The following is a 24,769-nucleotide window of genomic DNA, read 5'->3' on the forward strand; positions in this document are numbered from 1 at the left end:
CTAGGATAAGCTGTTGGCGCCTGTGTTTAATGGCCCTCTGGTTTGTTTCCCGGTGCTGTCAAAGATTTTCAATTTTTTTATTTATTTATTTTTTATTTTAACCTGGTAGACTTTTAGTTCTATTCTTCCTGCCTGGGTGTGGACAGTGCATAACAGTTGTGGTGTAAATTGCCATGTGTTATGATCCCAGCTTAAAGTGACTGTCAGTAATAATTTCGAGCACCTTAGTATTGTGTGTGTGTTAAGAATATTACCGCCAGTACACACAGTGGTTACGAGTGTAGGAGTAAAACATTTCCTTGTTTAGAAAATAGTTCAACGATATATTTTGTTTTAAGATTTATAACCAGTTTTCTTTACACATCATACAGTTGTTGGCATTATATATTTACAGTTCGTTATATAGATTACTGCAGAAGTAAACTTTATATCCACCATAAACAGTAGTGGTTCAAGTGTACTGTCCTGTGGAACACCTGACAAAATAGACGAGGATTTTAAGTTAATCTTCATGAAGGGAAACATTGTTCTTCTCTTCCGTTATAATTACTCTATACATTTTACATTAGCTAAGACTCTACAGGTGTGGCATAAGGAAAAAAACCCAGATGAGTAATGAATTATTATAAGCCTTTTTTATAACTATGGTTTGAGCGTAAACGGGATATCGGGAAGGAGTTCGGGAGGAAAATTCTTAAGGTGGATGAGTCAGTCAGTTAATTAAGAAATTCGACCATATAACTAACTAACTCAACCTGAAAAGTACTAAGCATGTTTCATTAAGGATATGTTGAAATTTTTTGCTAGAATATTTTAGTTTTCTTTCTATAGTTTGTCTTCTTTGTCATCTTGTTCTGTGACTGATAAACTGCAAGGGAGAATTTGTCCTCACTTAACTCTTAGCCAACACACCAAGGGCTCTACACTGCATCCTCGAATACGTTTCCATACACCCTTACCTTATCAATCTCCACCTTATTATTATCAACATTATCTATCTCTGAGTATCTGTGTTTAGGCTGAATATATTTTTAATAATTATGATTTGAATAACGTGTGTGTGTGTGTGTGTGTGTGTTTTTCCTCATGATTTCGGCCACCTTGCGTCATAATAGAAAATAGCTTGCAAGAATGACCATGTGATAACTATTGCCATTTTCAGTGTGTCGTAGTTTGCCAGAATAGTCATGTAAGAAACTATTGTCATTTAAAGTTTATTGTGGAGTGAGTTTTGGTGAGGAGGGGTGAGTGAGGGAGGGGGGTGTGAGTGAGGGAGGGGGACGGGCGCCTGTTACTGCTGACATTAATGATAATCTTTGCCAGTAAATGTTTGAAGGTTATTTCTGATAGAAAGTGTGTTGAATAAAACTAGTGACCTGTGTGTCTGTCTGTCTGTCTGTCTGTCTGTCTGTAATGAGGTTATTTCAATTTTCATGTTGTGTTTAAATATGTTTGTGTACATATCGTGTGTTCCTAAAAAAAAAAATCACCCGTATGTGCATATATATATATATACGATACATACAGGTATTCGAAGGTATCCATGTGAACTCATCCTTCAACCGTATACGTATATCAACACCTCGGTGATATGGCCGCCCCACACGTAAGCAAGACACTACTGAGACGAACTGGGAATTGAGCTGAGTGGCGGCCAGGTAACACGAGGACCACCTGGTGTCGTCCTCGAGTTACTAGGTCACTGTCACCTCCCTCCCCCCCTGGCCTCGTCACTGCCCCCCTCCCCCTGGCCTCGTCACTGTCACCACCCCCCCTCGCCTCACATTCACCTAAGTCTCACCGTTTCACTTCTGTTTCCCGGAGCTGTGGACAAATACAACACAGGTAGTTCAGGTCGTCGTGAAATTTCAAAATCATTCGTACTGTCAGTTTTGTGTCGTTGTTGAAGTTAGTTTATCAAAAGAGTTCTCGTGGAGTTAGTAAGAGGAGGAGTGAGGGGAGAGGCGGGGAGGAAGTATGTTTGTTCGAACCTTTCAGAATCCGTCTTTGTGTCGTGAGCCACTTAAGATACGTTCTGACATTTCTAGTAAGGAGAAAAAAAAATTGACATTGGAACCTTTGAGAGTGGAGCACCTCGCCTGCATGAGACCTGATTCGCTATGATTTTCTGGGTGACAATTTTCTCCTGATTGGTATTGAGAACACAGTTATAAGTTTAAATCGAGTCTGTGTGTAATTTTGATGCCATTTTTCACGTTCCTTTTTGTGTTCTAGTTGTAAGTGAACTAGTTAGATACATTTAGTTAACAGGAAAATTTAACATATGAATCTCCTTTTAGTAATAGGTATCCTAGGCTGTGAATTATAAGGTTGCAAGGTTAACTTTTCATCATAATTGGAGATGTAAAAACGACCATGACTTAAACATTTTAAAAAAAAATCACCTTCACAATGACATCAGAGTCAGTTTAATGAAGAAAGTTAATGTAGGATTTTTTTTTTTACTGTGAATTCTGGATCATGGCTGCCTCGGCTCCCTGACCGTCCTGTGCATTTAAAAATTCCTATAATAAAATTCTTTCTTACTGAAGATGTAAGAAGATAATAATAATAATAATAATAATAATAATAATAATAATAATAATCCCTCTCGTCCGGTCATCTCCCCCCCCCTAACACTCCCTCTCGCCCGGTCACCCCCCCTCTAACACTCCCTCTCGCCCTCCTCCCTCTCGCCCTCCCTCCTCTCTAACATTCCTCGCCCGGTCATCCCCCCCCCAACACTCCTCTTGCTCATTCTCCCTTCCTCTCTCTGCCTCCTCTCGTCCAGTCATCCCCTCCCCTCTCTAACACTCCCCTCTCGCCCTGTCATCCTCCCCTCCCTCTCTGCCTCCCTCTCCTTGGGCATCTCCCCCCCTCCTCTCTGCATATTCTCCTTCCCTCTCCTCCTTCTTGGTCATCCTCCCCCCCCAACCTCCCTCTGGCCCAGGCATCTCCCCCCTAACACTCCCTCTCCTTGGTCATCCTCTCCCCCCCAACACTCCCTCTCCTTGGTCATCCTCCCCCCCAACCTCCCTCTCGCCCTGGCATCTCCCCCCTCTCTAACCTCCCCCTCTCCTTGGCACCCCCCCAACCTCCCTCTCCTTGGTCATCCTCTCCCCAACACTCCCTCTCCTTGGTCATCCTCCCCAACCTCCCCTCTCGCCCTGGCATCTCCCCCTCTCTAACACTCCCTCTCCTTGGTCATCCTCTCCCCCCCAACACTCCCTCTCCTTGTCATCCTCCCCCCCAACACTCCCTCTCGCCATGGCATCTCCCCTCTCTAACCCCTCCTCCGGGCATCCCCCCCAACCTCCCTCTCCCGGTCATCTCCTCTCTAGTACTCACTGCGCTCCTGTGTTGACCGTCAGGTGTATTCCGGCCACAACACCGAAGGAACATTCCGGATGCGATAATGGCTTGAAAAAATCACTTGTCTCTCAGAAAATGTGATCCTGCTGCTGCCTGTGTCAGGTACGGTGGCGGGTACAGTCCTGATAAGGTTTTCTCGTTTGAAGTTTGAGTCGTCATATTACGTAAGAATTTTCTGAAGACATCCAATCATTGTTGATGGTGAAACAGCTCTCGTCAGTCCTGGAACACAAACACGACGAAATCTTAACATCTTAGACGAAAAATGCGGTGTTTATGATGAGTTGTTGACGTCAAGATCAACAAGGTTGGTAGCACCAGAGGCAGCCAGTGCTGTTGACAATATCTCGGCAGGAAAGCAGATAATTCCGATTTCCTCTTAGCGAGTCGTATGAGTTATAAATTTACCCTCCGTTAAGAGCAGCGTATATATTGTGTTTAAAATGTAAAGTAAAAATTTAGTGTTGTTCGTGACAAACAGATACGTAGTTGTTGTTGAGGCGACGGGGCCGGGGAGGATGAGTGAGTGCGTCATACGGGTACACCTACCTTGGGGTACAGCAAGGAAGGTGTGCGGGTCGTACTTGGATAGTCTCTCGTCAGGTGTTTCCGGGAGTATCTCAGGTGTGGCCAGGTGACAATAGGTATTTCTTCGTACCTTTTTCAGGCCGTGAAAGAGCGCCAGTGCAGGCAATAAGTGGAAAGAACATTCATCAGACGTATCTTTGACAAGTGTGATTGCGCAGTGAAACGAGATTGCGCCAGGTTCTGTGTTTTTTAGTAGTGGCGTTTTTTATGCTAGACGCCTTTATGAAGTGATTACAATGAAATTTCGTGTTGCGAGAATAACCGCTTAGTGAGAAAGAGAGTTTGATAAGCTCCTGCGTCTATCATGTCAGTGGTGACTATCAGAAAGTGCTGCCATTTCCCGCCAATGGTGGCGATAGTCTGAGCAGCCAGATTCTCAGAAGCAGGTGCACCACCTAATGTCCACACTCGTCCTCCTGTCAGCTGCAATAGTTTATCTTTAAGAGGAAAGATTGTGTAATAAGAGTGAGATGGCGACCACAAGGGGTAATTAGCCTCCGAGGGTTAGGTTAGGTTAGGCTAGGTCGCCTTCACTAACAGTGTTCACCTAACAAATACTTCACTCAGACCCTCGCCAGCAGTGTATGTGAAAGGTCTCTCCTGAACTACTTGGTCAGCCTCGCTGGTTCCCTCGAAAATCCCGAATTATCGGAAAGGCCTCTCAGCCACCCTGGGTACTGTAGATGAGGGAGGAGAAGGCGTAGTTTGCTGCCGTCCATTAAAAGATAACATGGTGGTAAGGTATCGGCGTACGGCTTAATCTTGACGGTTTTTAAATGAGACGCAAAAGACACGAGGCGGCAGCCCGGGACCTGTTATCAATCTGCCCCAACTCCGACACTTCCAAGAGTCACCCGCTTCCCGTAACTTAACTTATACGTTTGCACGGCACTCATGGGTGCTTGATCGCTCACCCTGATGTTTGTTGCCAACGAGACGACTTGCAGCATGTAAATTAATCTATCATTGACTTGAAAGTCACATTGCCAAAGCTGCAAGAAAAATTTTCAGGCTTGATGTCACGTACTGTAGGTGGAGGTGACGGTGTTGACAGGAGGAAGACTTGGACTACAGACAGTGAAGGAGTGTGAGGGAGGGAAGTGTGTGTTGTGGGGGAGAGAGGGAGGGAGGAAGGTGTGTGTTGAGGGAGAGAGAGGGAGGCAGGGAGGTGTGTGTTGAGGGAGAGAGAGGGAGGGAGGGAGGTGGGTGTTGAGGGAGAGAGAGGGAGGGAGGTGTTGAGGGAGGGGAGGTGGGTGTTGGGGGAGAGAGAGGGAGGGAGGTGTATGTTGAGGGAGAGAGAGGGAGGGAGGGGGAGGAGGGAGGGTGTGTTGAGGAGAGGGAGGGAGGGGAGGAGGTGGGTGGGGGAGAGGGAGGAGGTGTGTGTTGAGGGAGAGAGGGAGGCAGGGAGGTGTGTGTTGAGGGAGGGAGAGGTGTGTTGAGAGAGAGAGGAGGTGTGTGTTGGGGGAGAGAGTGAGGAGGGGGAGGTGTGTGTTGGGGAGAGAGGGGAGAGGTGTGTGTGAGAGAGGGAGGGAGGTGTGTGTTGAGGAAGAGGGAGGTGTGTGTGGGAGAGAGAGAGAGGGAGGGAGGTGTGTGTGAGAGAGAGAGAAGGAGGGAGGTGTGTGTTAAGGGAGAGAGAGAGAGGGAGGGAGGTGTGTGTTAATGGAGAGAGAGGGATGGAGGTGTGTGTTGAGGAAGAGAGAGGAGAGAGAGAGGGAGAGAGAGGGAAGTGTGTGTTGTGGGGGTTATGAACAATAAGGGACAGTAGCCATAAGTATAATATGTGTAATGAGATAGAAAACATGAGAGTGTATGAAGCAAAATACAGAAAGATGAAGATGCTGTCAGTACATACAGTCTATATCGATGCTGTCACTACTTACATCACCAACACCCTCGTAAAACTATACCACAGTCTAATTTTACTGTAATTTATGTATATTTTACCTGGGATCTTATAACGTAATGGTAACGAATTATAGGAAGCATCGGCAATAACGTTTTAATGAATACCAGGAAAATTTTGCTTGGCCATTAGTAGTTTAGTGTGTGTGTTGCGTTGAGGTCGACCTTGAGACTAAGCAAACATGAGAAGCAGGAGCACTGTGAACACCTTCAGTCATAAGCACCTGGTCTTGGTCTTGAGATAAGTAATATCAGCCTGCTGTACAAATCAGGGATCCTAAGATAGTAGAGAGGGAGAGAGGGAGGAAGGGAGAGAGAAAGAGGGGAAGAGAGAGAGAGAGAGAGAGAGGGAGAGAAAGGGAAAGACAGAGAGAGAGAGAGAGATTAAGATCAATTCCGCTTTGCATTTACAGTACGACCTCTGTTGACCTTGACGATGGTGGAGAGTGTTACCGAGCACCCGTTGACCTCGCTGGTAGCCCCACCCTACCCTACCCCTTCCCCACCCACCCACCCACCCACCACCCGCGGCCTCCACTCTGGTCAGGGACAAGATAACTGTCTGCATCACCACTGACTGTAACATCCTACTCCTGGGCTGTGACAGTCATTCCTGAGTGCTGGGCTGACTGTTATTCACTCACAAACTTTAAAGCTTGAAATATGTTACGTTGTGTAGGCTAATTAATATCTTGTGGCAACTTAAAAATAGAAATATATTATTATTGTTTTTCTGTTGATGATCTTAGTAACAGAAAGTGTCGTTAATAATGTGTTATTATTATTATTATTATTATTATTATTACTTATTATCATCATCATCATCATTCACAATCAACTGTAAATTGTATTCAATATCATCTACTAACAACTAAAATGTCGTTTACACTCACGTAACGATTTAGTTCTGAACGTTGGAAATAATCTATGGTGAAATGAGTGAGTTAGGTTGAGTAGAATGAGTTAGAATGCGAATAGGATGAGGTTGAGAGGTGGAGAGTGAGTGAAGGAGGATGGGTGTCACTGTGTTGGAGGAGGAGGAGGGGGGGAGGACAGTTGAACATTACCGAGAGAGTTGATTTGGGAATTTCCGATGTGTAGTGCAACTCTGGGTTTTGTGCCTTTATGTTTGTTCTGGTTGGAAGCTTAAACAGGGGTGAGGGGGGAGGGGGTGAGGGGGAGGGGTGGGGTGAGGGTACAATCACTTGTGTTATCTTATCTTTTCATCGTCTTCTTTCTCTTATTGATAGATACTGCGTAAGCTTCGAAGAAATGGTCGCGTGTTGCCCCCTGCGAGTATAGGACAAAATGTCCCCCGGACAAAATCCCTCCCCGGACAAAAGCCCCCTAGGGCAAATTATAATAAGAATTTTTTTGAATAATTATTATTCTTCATTATTTACAGTTTATGAACACTTCTCTGGCATATAAAATATAAGACTACAATTCCTAACCTAACCTATTTTGCAATTTAACTGGGGTTTTTTATCTGGACCCCGTTGTCCCCAGCCCCCTCTCCCTCTCCACCCATCTGGGGCAAACGTAGCCAAGGAGAGCTGATTTGATTTGACTTAAATAATATAAAAAAAGACACAAGTTATTGAATTTCACTCGAGTGTTTTGCCTGTGTGAACTGCTGCAGTATGTAGGTCACGATAAAAGGTCAAGTCACCAGTTCGTGTTTCGATCGGTGCCACATCAGCAGAGAGGTTTGATTTTTTGTTGTTGTTGATTTAATTCTGTTAATGGGGTCATAAATTGGGTGGAGTCGGGGTTGTGATGGGGGAAGGAAAGAGGGTGGTAGGCCAGTGCGTAAATTCCGTAAGTAAGTACAGGATTACTGAAGGTTTAGCTGTAGCCTGGAACGTCCGACGACAAACCACTTGTGATTCATGGTGCTGCTGTTGGGTATTTCCTGACAGGCTGGCGCAACTCTCTTACCTCAAATTTCGCTCAATTGTCGATTAAATGTCACCGTGCGAAATTTGTATTTATTGTGTATATAGTCAGAATTAGTTGATGGCGTGGGTATATGTGTGTATATATTAAGCGCTGTAATGTGGTGATTAACGAGACAAGCGATGTTGAATGTAAAAATCAAAGGCAAACAGCACAACAACAAAATTCAGAGCAATGAAATGTGATAGTGATCCCCCCCACCAAGGTCGCCGCCTCACCAAGAAAACGGGCGTCGTGGACAGTCAGGCTCTTGCACCACCTGGCTCTGGTATTTCCCGCCGGGCTGATGCAAAAACACGCACGATTTTTTTATTACAACTATCCAGGTTATCAGCAGTTATTTCATCATGTTTAGGGGTTATTATCAGGGTATACCTTCCGGTGGTTGTAGCGGTAGACAGGATACATGGCGACGCTGGCGGTGATAGTTAACCAGTGACCACCTGAGTTGATAAGCTTATTATCACCTTATACACCTAAAGCTCTCCGTCAGTCACTTATTTACTAATTAGTCTTTACACCATATCTAACTTTTCACTTGATTGTTTTATATACAGTTGCTGTACTGTACTGTACTGTACGTGTTACAGGTCACTTGTTCAGGGTCTTCAAATATATGACAGGTTTTTGTTGTATTCTTGACTTACATGACAACAGTATTAATGTATTTTAAAAAATGGTATATATATATATATATATATATATATATATATATATATATATATATATATATATATATATATACATTACTCACTTCAACAAACACAGTCCCATTTGTTCGTATAGTTACCTTTTAAAAATTTTCCGTAAGACGTCAAGACTTAAATCGGTGTTTTTATTAGACGATCAGTTCCCGGAAACTCCCCTCTCATCTTGCCACAATTTCCTAGAGTGGCAGCCTCTCCCACACCACGCGGCCCACCATGCATCAGGATCTTCACTTCTGCGAACCGCTGTCGAGGTTGCAAAGTTGCGAGAATATTGCAAAACCAGTGAGCCGGGCCGGCACGTGGGTGTTGGGGGTCATGTGACTTCGTCCCTCTATTCGCCGCTATCGTTCCCTCTCACTCTCTCCTTTATTGGCTATTTCTCCCTTGCCGCCTCCTCCTCATCTACCAATACATCAGTTATTTTATATCACAGATCTTGGTATCAAATACTGGGAAAATATCGACGAGCAATATAACAGAAGAACGAATGTTTGAGTCATTCATTGTGCAACGAGTGCTCACTCCGCCCTTAAGCCTGGCCGGGCCGCTTCCCCGCATACGTCATTGGAAAAGAAAACGGAGTGCATGCCCCGACTGTCGTTCATTCTAAGCTGTGGCTCCGCGCATTGCACCTCCTCCAGCACACCACTGGTCACTACCCCGATATTTAACCATACGACTGGATACTTTTAACCTCTGAAATCGCCTCATTTTAAGCACACCAGTGACTTATGTGTGTGTTAGAGGAACTGTACTAGAGAGTGGTGAGTGTTGGCGCTTAGTGCTCGTATCGCGGCTGTGTGTGTGTGTGCGACACTCGCTTCGCCCCTCCCCCCTCCTCCTCAGCTTGGTGAAGTGCGAGTATTTTTAGTGATCTTAAATGCATGGCTACGAGGCTACTGCAGCTTATGCCCCTGAGTTGGTCACGGATAAACACTGGTTTAGTTTGCTCCTTGGCAAGGCAAGAGCTGACTACTCCCCTCCTCCTCCGCCTCACCTCCAGGATATGAAGCTGCGAGAGGTAAGGCTTCTTGGACGCTTAGCTTGTGGTGTGTCTCTCTGTGTGTTTGTACCTGAAGAGTAAACGTTTAGGTCCACGTATGTGAGTATGTGTGTACCTGTGTGGGCGTGTGTATGTGCGCGCGTGTGTGCACGCGCGTGTGGGTGTGTATGCATCTTACGCTTCTATGTGCTTGCGTGTGCGCGAGTGTACATGGGTGGGTGAATATATTTTTATAACGGAAAATGAATTGTGTTTGTATGTAAGAGTGAACCTCAGTATGTGGACGTGAGTGCTACCACGTGTGTGTGTATGTATGTGTGTGTGTGTGTACATGAAATTTTTTTGCAGGTTTACGTGCGCCATTGCATGTGTATGTACCAACGGTGCATCTCCAGACATGTGTGTGTGTGTGTGTGTGTGATAGCATCCATACATACATACAGTATACTGTATATGAGCCTCTCAGCTTCTGCCACTAGCCATACACAACGCTTCCACTAACCATTTCCCACCATAACCATATACCCGTATTAAGAGCTCTCGGGGTACTATTGCCATACAGGTACTTATGATTTAAAACCAAGAGATGAATTGCCGTGTTAATAAGGGTGAACATCCGGATTATCTGACAGGGATTCTCAACTCTCCGCACACGTTATATTTACGTCACTTTAACCTATTCTCCAGGTAACACATTTCAAGTGATATTTCCACTTATGTTAATGAAACACATTTATCGTGGATTGTACTGTGAATGTAACACTATAGCTTCGTTAAAATGTTTGTGATTGTAATTTAACCCCTAGATGGTTGACAGAAGTTAACATTTAATAACCCCACACCACTTTTGTCGCACTGTTACATTAACGCTTGGGGTTAGTAGGTCAAGGTGATAAATTAACCTCGATACAACACCACTGAAAACTCGCTGTCAGGTGTATTGTAATTAACCTGATCAAGGTACAGTAATTAGCATCAAGAGTTTAACAGGTGCACTAAATTTACCAAGACACAGGTACAGTGGTTAACCTATAGCCATACCAAAACGCTAATTAACAGTGACTCAAAAATACAAAATAAATTACTTAAAATTACTGTAAAATTAATCCATAGAAAAGTGTGTGGAGAGATACTGTGGTGGAGAGATGCTGTGGTGGAGAGATACTGTGGTGGAGAGATACTGTGGGGGAGAGATACTGTGGTGGAGAGATACTGTGGTGGAGAGATACTGTGGGGGAGAGATACTGTGGTGGAGAGATACTGTGGGGGAGAGATACTGTGGGGGAGAGATGCTGTGGTGGAGAGATACTGTGAGGGAGAGATGCTGTGGTGGAGAGATACTGTGGTGGAGAGATACTGTGAGGGAGAGATGCTGTGGTGGAGATACTGTGGTGGAGAGATGCTGTGGTGGAGAGATACTGTGGGGGAGAGATACTGTGGGGGAGAGATACTGTGGTAGAAATATGCTGTGGTAGAAATATGCTGTGGTAAAAATATGCTGTGGTGGAGATATGCTGTGGTAGAAATATGCTGTGATGAAGATATGCTGTGGTAGAAATATGCTGTGATGAACATATGCTGTGGTAGAAATATGCTGTGGTGGAGATATTTCTGCGATGGAGATATGCTGTGATGGAGAGATGATATTATGTATTATAAATACCTATTATTTAACCTCCATCATGTTAATTAGTCCGTATAACACCTTAACACACACACACCACATAATATAACGTATAATTCAGTAGTTACGAGGTTACTGTAATCTTGTATTCTACTTGTAACTTGATGCTCTAAGGGATGGCATCAGTAAAGAGGGTATTAATATATTTCTTTTGTAGTTCTTTTGTATCACTTGTTAAAGCGGTGTGTGCGTAGGGGAGGGGTAAGAGAGTGGCGCAAAGAGGGTGGTCTTGAGAGAGAGAGAGAGAGAGGGAGGGAGGGAGGGAGGGAGAGGGGGGTAACGTAACGTGTGGTAGACGATAGTATGAGAGTGGAGAAGGCACAGTACTTATCTCAAGGAAAATTTATACTACAATAGGCGGAAAATAACACTCGTGTATAACCCACTCACTTCACACAGTATAATAATTATCGGTGAAGATAATAGTCAGTGCCAGATGTTGCAACAGTCGTAGATAATTAGACTAACAAGATTTAAAACGTGTAAACAAGTCCCTTAAATGTCTTTGAAATACTTGATATTAGTATGAAAAAATGCATTTAGATATGTACTTTAAGTGTAGAATGTGGAGGTATGTTTTGGGGTGATGTTGGGGGTGATGTTGGGGTGTGTTGGGGGTGATGTTGGGGTGTGGGGGTGATGTTGTGGTGTGGGGGTGATGTGGGGGCAATATTGATGGTCTAAAGTTTGCAACTGTGAACACCAGATTGATAGTGTGATTACGACCACTTAGCTCCTCCCCACCTCCATCGTCATTAGACCCTATCCTTGCACTTCACCTCAGCTGGGAAGGCCTGTTTGGGTCATTTGGACTTTCTCATAATACGTACAACAATCCTTTTGGCGTAAATACTACTATTACTGCTACTACTACTACTACTACTACTACTACTACTACTACTACTAATAATAATAATAATAATAATAATAATAATAATAATAATAATAATAATAATAATAATAATAAATGTCATCTAACGTCCAGTAAATTATTTATTGAAGAAGTTTGTATTTTGGATAGCCTTACATAGTGGTAGGTGGGAGAGGGAGGAGGGGGGGTTGGGCAATAATTTAGGTAGAAGCACTAGAGCATATAGAGAAACCTCAGAACGCAAACAGAGCAGCACTAGAGCCTCTACGGAGCATTAGAGCTTCAGGTATAGAAGCACTACTGGCCTAAGTTTAATCCTGGAGTTGAATCGCTATATGACCCGTGATCTCTCCTTACTTCATATTGACCTAAAACTTCCATGACAACTAGACCACAAGGTATATAGCATGCAGAGTGCCTTTTACCCAGACTAACTTGGCTGTTTAGAATGTTGATGTGAGGAATAAGTAAGCCCTTGATGGTGTAGATTATGTGTCAGACTCATCGCGAGGAAAAGTGGGTAAAAAAAAAAATAGTGGAAGTGATGTTAGCTGGCGAGGTGGTAGTGATTGATGCCACTCACTTCTACAGGAATAGTTCGCTTATATTATATACTAATATATTTTTTTTTTCTCACTTAGGGGTGTTTTTAATGAAAGGAAATTATAATATGTAACTACGGTATTGAGTGAGTGTAACCTAACCTAACCTAACCTAACCTAACCTAACCTAACCATGACTAAAATGAATGAAGAAAAATACCAAGTTACTAATCTAACCCAGCTACTGAACTAATCTAAACCAGCTACTTAACTAAATCCGACTTAGCTACCTAATCTAGACCTGACTACCGTACTAATCTGACTAAATTACCTAACTAATCTAACTCAGCTTCCGTGTTAATCTAACCCAACTATCTAACTAATCTAACAGTAACCAACTAATTCGGTGGTGAGTTACGCTGCTGGAATGTACACCGACTGGTCTACCGTTATACTTCATACAATTTTTTTAATATTTGTTTATTGATCGGCAAAAGTGTCCAATATGTCCACTTCTTTACACATACACACCTCCCCCTCGAGTATACCCGCTATAGTCACCCTACCCTCGAGTATACCCGCCTCACACTCAAGTTTACCAACATTCCACAATTCTAGACATAATCCCTAAGCTTGAGATATGAATGGGCCTCAAGTGATGATTATGAATAAGATTACTGCAGCTAGTCTTCAGATATTCACACCGATAACACTTATTACGCAATACTTCGGTACTGTTTGTTGTTGTCAAAACTCCCATCACTTTCCCGCATTACTGTAGGTAGAGTTTAAGGTTATTCGCCAGTCTGTTAACGGGTGGGTGGGTGTGAGGGATATATTTAGTAAAGGAGTGGGAGGGTTGGGGAATGAAGTGTCTATCAGATCACGGGATAAGAACGTGATACACAGACTTGTAGATACTGGAATACTACAGGAATCAGGACGCCATCGTGAAGTGTTTTGTGAAGGGAGAGGGAGGGAGGGAAGGGTCACAAGAAGTTCAAGAACGGAAGCATGACACAGTAGACAGTAATGCAGCATGAGCCAGCTCCTGTTTCATCACAATTTGTACTGACATTATCGTTTGTGGTTGTGTCTGACAGGAAGGAGTGAGCAGCTGTTGTTTTATGGCGATGAACCAACTTGTATGTTTTATATCCCCTTGAAGGTGTATACATTTATAAGTCAGTTGTTTCTCCAGTTTTGTACTAACGTGTGCTGTTTCTGTCCAACAGGGAGGGTTCGGCACAATGGGGAGCAGCTCGCAGTACTGTCTCCGCTGGAACAACCACCGAAACAATCTGCTGGCGGCCTTCGACCAGCTCCTGCACGTGGAGGCATTCACCGACGTAACACTGGCGTGTGAAGAGGGTGTCACGCTCCACGCCCATCGCCTAGTCCTCGCTGCATGCTCCTCCTACTTCCAGTCACTCTTCGTCAACGCCTGCGCTGCCAACCACCCCATCGTGGTGCTGAAGGATGTGCGGGCGTGCGACATGCGGGCCCTGCTCGAATACATGTATCGCGGCGAGGTAAACGTCGAGCACGACGCCCTACAGGGCCTCCTTAAAGTGGCTGAGAGCCTCAAGGTCAAGGGCCTAGTGGAGGAACTGGGCAATGACACGGCCACCCGCCGCCTACCGTCCCCACACGAGGCCGCCCGCCCACCCATTGCCCCAGTGGATACCCGCCTTCACCAGGAACTGCCTCGTTCTCGACCAGAGCCGCCCACCTCCACCGCCCCCCCGTCTGTCTCTACCCATGAACAGGTCCGCCTGTCTTCCCCTACACCTCCCCCCTACTCGCTGCCCCTACCAAGTCTCCCTCCACACCGCCCACAACATCGCCCAGACCACAGAGACCACCGCCCAGACCACAGGGACCACAGAGACCTTCGTTTAGACCTCAGGGACCACAGAGAACACCGAGACATCCGTGAACTAGACCTTCGCGAGAGCCGTGACCTTCGTGATCTACGAGACCATCTACTAGACCATATGAGAGATCCACGGGAGAGCCACGAGCCCAGAGATACCCACACACCCGGGAGCCTCGACTCAGAAACCCGCCAGTCCCTCTCACTAATCCCCCCAATGCCTCACATGAATCCACACTGCCCAGACTCTCCGCCACACAAACGCAAACGGCCTCCCATGTTAGCTGACCCCATGCTCTCCCCGACACCCATCCTGCGCACGGCCTTAGGACACACCCACGGGTTCCACGGGCCCGACATGAGCTCGTTGGTGTCCCTGGCCTCGTCCATAATGCCCCTGCCCGGCCTCCTCAGCTCACACGTGCCCCAGCTCATGACACACGACCATCGTGACCACATGGAGGTAAGCATATATACTTCATTCGTTTCCCTGTTACTCCTCGAAGGTAATGAGTACAGTATACAGTTTATCATTTTGTACAGGTGTCATTAGTAGCTAATCATTGTGTGTGTCACTACCTGTTCATATTATTCCTCATGTGCAGCTCTGGTTGGTACTTTGGTCATATTATATGTCAATTGACTTATCATGAGCATCATTAACGTGAACTTACTGTAAATAATGTTCATGTAACTGAAAGACAGAGGACCTGTATGACTTGCCATTCTGACCTTCGTCAGTTGTTTACGAAGTGGTGGTGATGAGCTCAATAATCTTAGTGGAATGGTTATTAAACCAGTGAAAACAAAAAACACTGAACAAAAATAGATGAGAAGGAGCCTGGCATTTGTCAGTTATACCTGTACAAATTTAAATAAACAAATAATTTAGACTTCGCCTGGGATAAAGCTAAAGTATTCAGGTAACTGGAACCTAATGAAATCTCTTGAGTTAAACATTGTTTGTTATTATTGTTGCAGTCTCCATACGGAATCACCACCAAGAAGGAGCTTCACGATGATGAGTCGCGAACCTTCTCTGACATATCACGAGAGGACGAACAGGATAAAATAAAGCTCGAGTCGGTAAGTACCAGAAGGAGAGAAGATGATGAGTAGAGGCTCAAAGTGAAGCAAGGTAGGAGGGAAGGGAAGGATTAAAAGGGTACTAGAGGAATTTTTACCTAGACATAAATTCTCTTGCTCTGACAAGTTATTATTATTATTATTATTATTATTATTATTATTATTATTATTATTATTATTATTATTATTATTATTATTATTATTATTATTATTATTATTATTATTATTATTATTATTATTCGTAGTAGTAGTATGGAACCAAAGAAAGTTTCATAAGAATTGAAGTTTGGTATTGAAAAGTAGTTGGGAGGGAAGAGAGTGTAGGAGAGTTGGTAACAAAGAAAAAGTAAGAGATGTGTGTTAGAGGTAGGCAACCCTCATTGGCTTTATAGCTTATTTCTTAGCGTGATAGTCTTGAAATCTAGAGGTCACTATTAGATATCAGGGTCAAGGGTTCTCAGCATTTGTTCTTACAAACTCGGTGATTGGAAGCGAAGATATGCTTACAGTATGTCTAGTGCAGTACAGTACTAGTATATGGGTCCGACTAATTACCCAAATGTACCCAAATATAGCCGGAATGAAGTCAAATAATGGTCCTAGATGAATAAATCGGACTGCCAATCACTTCTCGACTAGTATTTGGTGTCATAAAGTCAAAAATAATTGGTAAACTTAATTTAATCTGAGTTGTGTTGTGTTAGGTTAGGTTAGGTTAGGTTAGATTAGATTAGATTAGATTAGGTTAGATTAGGTAAGGTAAGGTACATGCACTTGATCTATTAACTTAGATTAAATTAAGTTTACCAATTTTTTGTGACTTCTTGACACCAAATACTAGTCGAGGTTAGGTTAGGTTAGGTTAGGTACATGCACTCGATCTATTAACTCAGATTAAATTAAGTTTACCAATTTTTTGTGACACCAAATTCTAGTCGAGAAGTAATTGGCAGTCCGATTTATTCATCTAGGACCATTATTTGACTTCATTGCGACTACATTTGGGTACATTTGGGTAATTCTTCGCTCCCTCGGTACATGCACGCAATCTATTAACTCAGATTAAAGTAAGTTTTCCAATTTTTTGTGACTTTCTGACACCAAATACTAGTCGAGAAGTGATTAGCAGTCCGATTTATTCATGTAGGACCATTATTTGACTTCATTGCGGCTATATTTGGGTACATTTGGGTAATTAGTCGGACCGCTAGTATATGTATCCATGTATTCATACATATTTGTATAGCCAGACTTGTATACTGTATATACTTAAAAAATATCCATGAATGAGCACATGACTAGATAAATAAATACTGTAAATTCATTAGCTCAAATACATTCTTGAATGTCATTAACATAAGGTACATGGATTCACAGAGTACATAATCACTTACTATCATTTATACAAAGATTTTAGATACTGTATACTGTATTGTTATAATATTGCGAATTGCATGTAGGTAGATATCTAGCAGTGACAATAAGAGTTGATAATACTGATGGTACCCTACAGCTAGCCAATGGACCTCTGCTGCCAGACTTCAACCCTTACCATCTGGACCCAAATGGCTCCTCACACTACAGCAACTTTGTCAGTTATGTTCCGACCCCAAAGCCAGAGTGGAAGAGATACAAACAGTACACCAAAGCAGATCTCATGGATGCTATTGAAGCAGTAAAAAATGGCATGACGGCTTTACAGGTTAGTAGTTTTGTTGGATGTTAATGATGAGGATAGTGGATAGGGTATGGAAGATCAGAAATCATAGAGGAATTGAAACTGTAGGTTTAGAATTAGGTTAAGAGTAGAGAAGGGAAATATAAAAGAAATAAAACAAGAAAATATATGAATGCAGAGAGTAAGCAGATACTGTATTTGTACTGTACAGTATAGAAATCTGGCCAAGTGAAGAATTGTAGAGGATAGGGAGAAACATTATCTAAATAATGGAATTAGTTGAAAATAAATACAGTACTGTACGTGACTAGATGTAGTGGAAATTGTTCATAAATAATAGCTTAAAGGACAGAAGTAAGAAATAAGATAGTGTTGGAGACTGTCTAATGCAAGAGAATATTTTTACATGAAAAGAATAAACTTAACAACAACTAATAATTATGGTACTTGCAGGCCTCTCGGAAGTACAAAGTACCATCACGAACACTTTATGATAAAATCAAGAAGATGGGCATCCATACTTTGCCCCGTCGTCTGCCAAGCAAAAAGCCCTCCCCATCTAGCACTGACCTTGATGGAGGAGCTCCTGAACCCCATACCCCACAGGAGGCAACAGAGACTCCATCACAGGACAGAGACTCTCTTCAACAGGACCATGAGAAGCGGCTAAGTAAAAGTCTACCAAGTGATGAAGATGACCATTCAACGTCTGGAGCACCCACAGTAGATGATGAAGAGGAGTCCTCCGCTTCAACCCCAGCTGTAGGCTCCTTCTCTCTTGTTGGTCGCAAGATGTATGAAAATGGAAGTGGAGGGGAGACCTCAGCCACACCTCTTGACCTGACAGACACAGACTCACTTTTATCTAAGAGACCAGAAATAGAGGAACGTGCTTAAAGAAGTAAAACAGGTTACAATTTGTATATTCCTGTCACTTCAAATCAGGTCCAAATGACCTTGACATTTAAGTCAGGTAGATAGGTTCAGGTGGTCTATTCCCTTTTGGATTGTGTCACAGTTTAGTTGACCCAGTTCTGTAGGTCGAACCACTGTTTGCACTCAGGTTATCTGGGGTCGTCTCAGCAACCAGTCAAAGTCTTGGCAATGGGTCCAATAAAGTGGCCCTGGGAAAGAGGCTGACCTCCAGCTAGGGTTGTGATCTCCCCGCTCCACAGTTAGTTGAAGATAGTTTCCAAATTGTAGGGTATTATTTATTTTTCTGTATTATACAAGCATTTACAAAATCAGGAAAGTTATTTAACCATCACAATTTGGAAACAACATTACTAATTTCATTCCAAATACAATTATTCTTATATTATGAATGTACCAACAATCCTGGGCCACCTACAGCTTCATCGGCAATGGACACAGTCCATATGCTTGACATAGCTCAGGGTATTCCCGCCTTTCAACAGCTCATGCCGTAGTCAAAAGATGAGAACAAAATTTCTTGTGTAAGCAGCCAACTGCAATATGAATGTCTAAAATACTCAATCCATCACATGGGAATATAAATCTTACATACAGTCATAGATATGTTGAGTAATTCAGTCAGTTTATGGAGAATCCTCTGCATACAAAATACTGTAATTGTTAATTGCAGAACAGGTCAACATTTAGTGAGACTGGGCGGGAGTGTCCACATACTCTTGTGTCTGTGACTCTTCTGCTGGTGGACTGGCAGAAGAACTGTGGGTGCATTAGGGTGGCAGTTCGGCAGGAGCTAAGGGAAATTTACATTGATTTAATAATCAACTGTATTTGTGTAACAAAGTGTAATACAAATATCTGCTGATTCTTATTTATCATGAATTAAACATATGATATATGCTGTCCTAATTATAATGTAAATAAAATAAGATATGAGTCTCTTGTCAACTACATACCTGTTTCTTGCCATCTGAAGGCCCCTTTTCACTATGTGGTAATCAAAACTTACCTAATGTAACTCACCATTTCCCAAAACTAGTGAATGTATCCATAGTTGTAAGATTGCAATTTTTCTTGCTCTTGATGTATACTGAAATACCTCACCTAAACCAAGGACAATTGTATACGACCCACACTTTGAAAATTAATTACGCTAGAAAAGTATACGATCAGAATTATATATCTATATATATATATGTTCAGATTTAGCTACGGTCTTAATGAATGCTTAGGTTTAGTACGAACAGTTGTGTGTGAATTAGAAGTTGTTTTTTTGTTATATTTTAGTGTGGATGATATTGTAGATTTAGGTGTCATGTGAGTATACGAGTGGTAAGAAATTGAGCTATCCATTTTCACCACAAAGACTCTGGTTGTTAAGAAGCTACATTCTGACATAACACAGATCATTTTAAGGGAATTCTCTTAAAAAACAATTAGAAAATAAGGATCTGTGTGAATTATCAGACTGTAAGTGCAGAAGATATGAGAAGAGAACTCTTGTGAAGTTTCTGTGATTGTAATGAGCAGTGCGATGCTGAGAGCGAGTAGCCGCGGTCCAAGACAGTCTTGTGTGTGTCTTCCCCTTTCCTTTATGATTGAACAAAGGAAGTAAAAGAAGTTGAAGGAAGTGCATGGCTTGATAAAAACGTAAATAGAAAGAGATGGTGTTTAAGGTATGAGTGGATGGCAGTGGTACACCTGTCCGCTTAAAATCTGTGAGGTTAAATAAAAGTCTTGTTCATAAGACACTTTATGTTTGAATTCATGACACTTTGATACCTTGCATACATCACTGCAAAATTAGACTTATTATATGTATAGGAATATATAAGAATCTGAACTACTGTGGAGGAGAATTACATCGACTTAGAATTAAGGATCTGGCCATATTAGGTCTACTGTGTTGCAATTTTGAGAGGTAGAGAAATCATGGATATTTAAAATTGGTATCTGTTTGCAAAGAATGCTCAGCAAAATTGCACCCTAAATGTTGTTATACTAAACAACAGTTGTGTCATCACCAATCACATTTCAAATATACAGTATATCACTGAAAACAGAAGAACATTACCACACACATACAGGTATATTAATAAAACCTCATGTGCATGTTCTTGTGTATGTGCATATACACATGCACACAATTATGCACATACAGACATGTACTCTGGACATGCATATGTATACTTGCCAACAAAAGTCCTGTTGCCTCACCAATCACTTCATGAACCCAATGATACAGAGGCCTGTGAGGTATCTATATCACTGGGTTCATGAAGAGGCAGGTGAGGCAACAGGACTTTTGTTGGTGAGTGTACACAGACACATGCATTTATATGCACACTCATACATATGCCCATGTATATGTAGACATTCATGCACACATACAGTACTGTACATCTAAACAAAATCTACAGACATGTGATATGTATAAACATACATAAGCATACACACACCAGTTTCAGTGTATGTTTACATTGTGTTCACATACAAAATGCAAGTCAACCAGACCTTAAGGATTTAAAGAATCAATTCTTTGTGACATTGGTTCAAGGATAACATACATATTACATAGAAATTGCAATACTGTGTCAGTAAATATTCAATATTTTCAGAGCTCAAATAAATCTAAGTCCAGTCAGTTAAGAAGAAAATATACTGTAGTTTGTAAACTTTTATTTAATGCTAAAGGTGTTTATTATTACTGTATTGCCAAGACAAGTAAAATAATTATATCATCACATACTGCACCTTGACTCCATCAGTTTCCACAATGTGTACATACATTATATATATTTTTTTTTTGGTATTTTCCATGAAAGTTGAGCCTCGGTCACCAAGAACCACCTTTAGAAAAGTTTCTCTTCTGATCATTTATGAATTGTTTTACCACTGGTGTTGCCCATAACTCAATTTACTGTTTTCAGCTTTACTAAAGGAAAGTTTTATTCACAGCAACTGCAATTTCAGGTTTTCTAGAATAATGAACATTCTTGGGAACTAAATAATTTGACACAGTTCATAATTTAAAGTACCGGTAGATACAAATATTTGTGAAATTCTCAAACTATTTGGTTTTCTTTTTAATTAAAAAATCAGTAGTACAGTACATTCATTCAAAATTTGACCTCAGTTCACAAAATAAAGTTGAAATTAATAAGTAATTGAGCCATTAACAAAACAGTATACAGGTTAATTTCTTAACTAAACAGGCATTATATAGAGGTGTTGTATCTTAGTCATCAGTCAAGTCACAATATATTTCATTATTGTTTCTAATCCAATACATTGGTATTATTATAACAGGGTCCTATTTTTAAGGCATGTATTTAGCTAAGTTTCTTTTGGTTGGTTAATTATGCAGTCAATGTTTTGGTACACCTAGCCAGAGTTGAAGAGAGTTTGCTTTAGTCTCTTGGGGCACCGTAAGATTTCGACTGTAATTATAAATCTTTATTTATATTAGTTATTAGTTTATTTAAAAATCATTTGAGATACCAGTGCAGCCGAAGTAGGTTAAGGCAGTGCAAGACGAGCGTAGTAACACCTGCTGGGGGTGTGGTCTGAGTGGGGAGGGGTGTGGTCAGAGTTAGGGGTATGGTCTGTGTGGGGGATGTGTAACAGCATGATGTGATGGAAATAATTATTCGGTTCACTGTTGTCACAAATTCACAATGCATTAGAGAATACAATTCAGGAATGTCTGTATTAAATTATAAATGATATCACAGATATACAAAATACTGTATAACCTAAATTGCTTAAAGGCCAACTCCAGTCTCATTTCTTTTTCAGTGGTAATCTTGGTATACTTTTCATAAAATTGATAGTAACTTGAATTTTTTTTATTTACTGTATTTATTTTTTTTGACGGCATTGTCTTGCTCAACAACCATTTTGACTCCTTGGTGTTGTGTGTGACGTCAGTTTAGGAAATCTTTGATAAATCACAATGACACCAACATTACAATACCGTACATATGTACTAACTTATTTTAATATAATTTCTATTTAAAAAACTTAATATTGTACTGTATAGTATGATGTAAATTCGTAATAAGATAAAAAGAATAATATGGTACTGTACAGGTGTTAACTATATACAGTACTGGACAAATCCGTAATGACTATTGATATATTATTAACAAGACCATACTAGCTGCCTGCTAAGTCTCCAGACCATAAGCACTCAATCTCTTAGTCGTCAAAACATATTTTATTCGATGTGTATGTGTTTTTTAATCATAAATAAATTACATACCGGTAATTTATTTATATTTTTGTGGGATTTTAATTTTGGTGTCTGCAGTATAATATACTGTACTTGAAAAATTATTTGCCATTGAGAGTCATCTATTCCTCTTGCAATGTCAGGGATACATATACAGTATCAAAATACTGGCAATTTTTCCGCAAAATTTATTTCATCAAATATATTTTTAAATGGTGGTTATAGGTTTCATTATTGTTTGTTTTTGGGCATGAAGATACACATGGGTGTCACTTTGAAAAATATTTCTCATATGGAGTTGTCCATTAAGTATTTATATTTCTTATAAGAAGAATTAAAGCGAAAGGATTTTACTGTATGATTGTTCCATATACTTTATATGCGCAGAAACAGAATATCTTGTACAGTAATCTGTACAGCATTTAGTATACAGAGTACATAGTAGAAAACAAAAATCATGTTATTGACCGTCCACATGGCCTACACAGCCCCACCACCAGACACACACACCCCTCTGAAATAAAAGAAATACGTAATGTGATACAGACATTCAACTGTGATCTGCTGGAGCATCTTTCTTCAATGAAATTAAAAGTATACGATGAAATCAGTTTTATAATGAGTTACAAGTCTGCCACTACTCCGAGAAGTATGTGGAGATAAAAGAATTTCTATGCAGTATCTTGTGCAATAGGTATAATATGCTGTTTTTGGTTTACTGAGATAATTATTATTTTCAGCATCGGTCTCTCTTAATTTTATACAAACTGCAAACTGATATCATAAGTAAGTGTTTCATAATTCATGATGTTTTGCACCTGGCCATTGTCTTTTGCATGTCACATTCCAAAAAAAAATTAAAAAATCAGACAAGGATGGAGGAGAGTAAAATGATTACTTAAATGAATATCACTAAAATTACCTGAATTACTACACCTCAATGGTCAGTTGACAAACACATGCACTGCACAGTAATATTGGGATTTTTCTTGAATTACGTATTTGTATTTTTGTAGACACTTCAGTATTTTTGGAAGTTCTTTTGACAACACTACAAATGAACTGTTTAAATCTAATTTCTTTTAAAACATATCCTTGTTCTCTTGTACTTAAAGGACTTATTAGCTTCACTATTTGACACTTAACATTGTATGTAGTTTATCTCTTCCATACAAAGAATAAATATACCTGTACAGCATACAGGTATACATTGTCCGTATTACATGCTTTGTAGGTGTATGGATATTTTTAACGACTTATAATTAATTTAATGCATTTTATCTTTTTTACAACCAAATCATAAAAGAGAGCCATGGCTAAAAATTAATTATTAAGACAATAAGTGAATCATCAAACAAAATCTGATACAGTTATGGTTTAAACAGCCATGAGTTGTCTATATTAGAATGTAATGTACAGAACATTTGGGAGTACAGTACTGTACAGTACAAGATACACCTTTGAAGATCTTCACCCAATGACATTTCTGATCACATGAACCCCAACCATGAATGGATTTGGGAATGCTGGATGGGACTAAAATTAAAATACATTACCAGTGCTAATACTCCTCTATACAGTACTCATAAGGCCTCTGCATTAGATTCATGTGTACGAAACTTTGGTAGACTACAAAATTACTATTAAAATACATTCTACTTATAGTATAAAGTGCATGGTATACGAATATAGGTGTTAAGTCGTGTAGAGTTTTAGGCCAGTAGTATTTCCTAACTACTACTCACAAGATATACGTAACAGGTGTCTTTCTTTCTTACTGGGATTCTTGAGTACTTCCAGGGAGGTGTTATTTAAACATGGTGAAGCAACTTACATTCATCATCATACAAACTCACTGCACAGTACAATTATCTATCACCAATTAAAGTATTGGTATGACAGTGAAGGAGGGTTATAGATACTGCTATGATATTCCTGTCATTCTTGTTATGGCAAATGACAGAGATAATACCCCAGAAAATGCTAGATTTATACTCCACAGTTGATTTCAGCATCGTACAGGAAAAGAAGGCGCACGAAGGGGATAACGAATTTCCAAACACAGACTGTAAAGGGTAGTTGAGGCATAGGTCGCTAAAGACAGGATTGTAAAGCAGATGCAAATGAGTCAGGAAGCTTGGTTGGGCATAAATGGCTAACCTGTAAAGCATTTGTAGAGCGAGCACAGGTACCTCGAAAATAGGCATTATTGATGGGAATAAAATAATAGTTGGTCTTTTAAAGTAACCTAGATTTCTTTTATTCTTCTGGAAATTAACTGAGTTTTAGTTTAAATCAATGATTCTTCAATAGACATGTGTGTGCGTGTCA

At 41.0% G+C, this 24,769-nt stretch overlaps 1 protein-coding gene across 5 annotated transcripts in view; it reads left to right on the forward strand.

Annotated features, from left to right (window-relative positions):
- Nucleotides 1-20,957, forward strand: part of LOC121855124 — a 60,293-nt gene extending 39,336 nt beyond the window's left edge. For 3 of the 5 annotated variants that reach the window (XM_042349989.1, XM_042349990.1, XM_042349992.1), the window contains 4 exons: nucleotides 13,867-14,970; nucleotides 15,489-15,593; nucleotides 17,107-17,295; nucleotides 17,725-20,957. In XM_042349989.1, the coding sequence (XP_042205923.1) occupies nucleotides 13,882-14,970; nucleotides 15,489-15,593; nucleotides 17,107-17,295; nucleotides 17,725-18,168 (1,827 nt within the window). In that variant the 5' untranslated portion in view covers nucleotides 13,867-13,881 and the 3' untranslated portion in view covers nucleotides 18,169-20,957. Of the gene's footprint in view, nucleotides 1-9,054; nucleotides 9,553-13,866; nucleotides 14,971-15,488; nucleotides 15,594-17,106; nucleotides 17,296-17,724 lie in introns of those variants that run through there. The other 2 variants (XM_042349988.1, XM_042349991.1) reach the window with 2 other exon arrangements.
- The last annotated feature ends 3,812 nt before the right edge of the window (nucleotides 20,958-24,769 follow it).

Source organism: Homarus americanus, unplaced genomic scaffold, assembly GCF_018991925.1.
Source record: "Homarus americanus isolate GMGI-L3 unplaced genomic scaffold, GMGI_Hamer_2.0 scaffold30440, whole genome shotgun sequence".
Lineage (NCBI taxonomy): Eukaryota > Metazoa > Arthropoda > Malacostraca > Decapoda > Nephropidae > Homarus > Homarus americanus.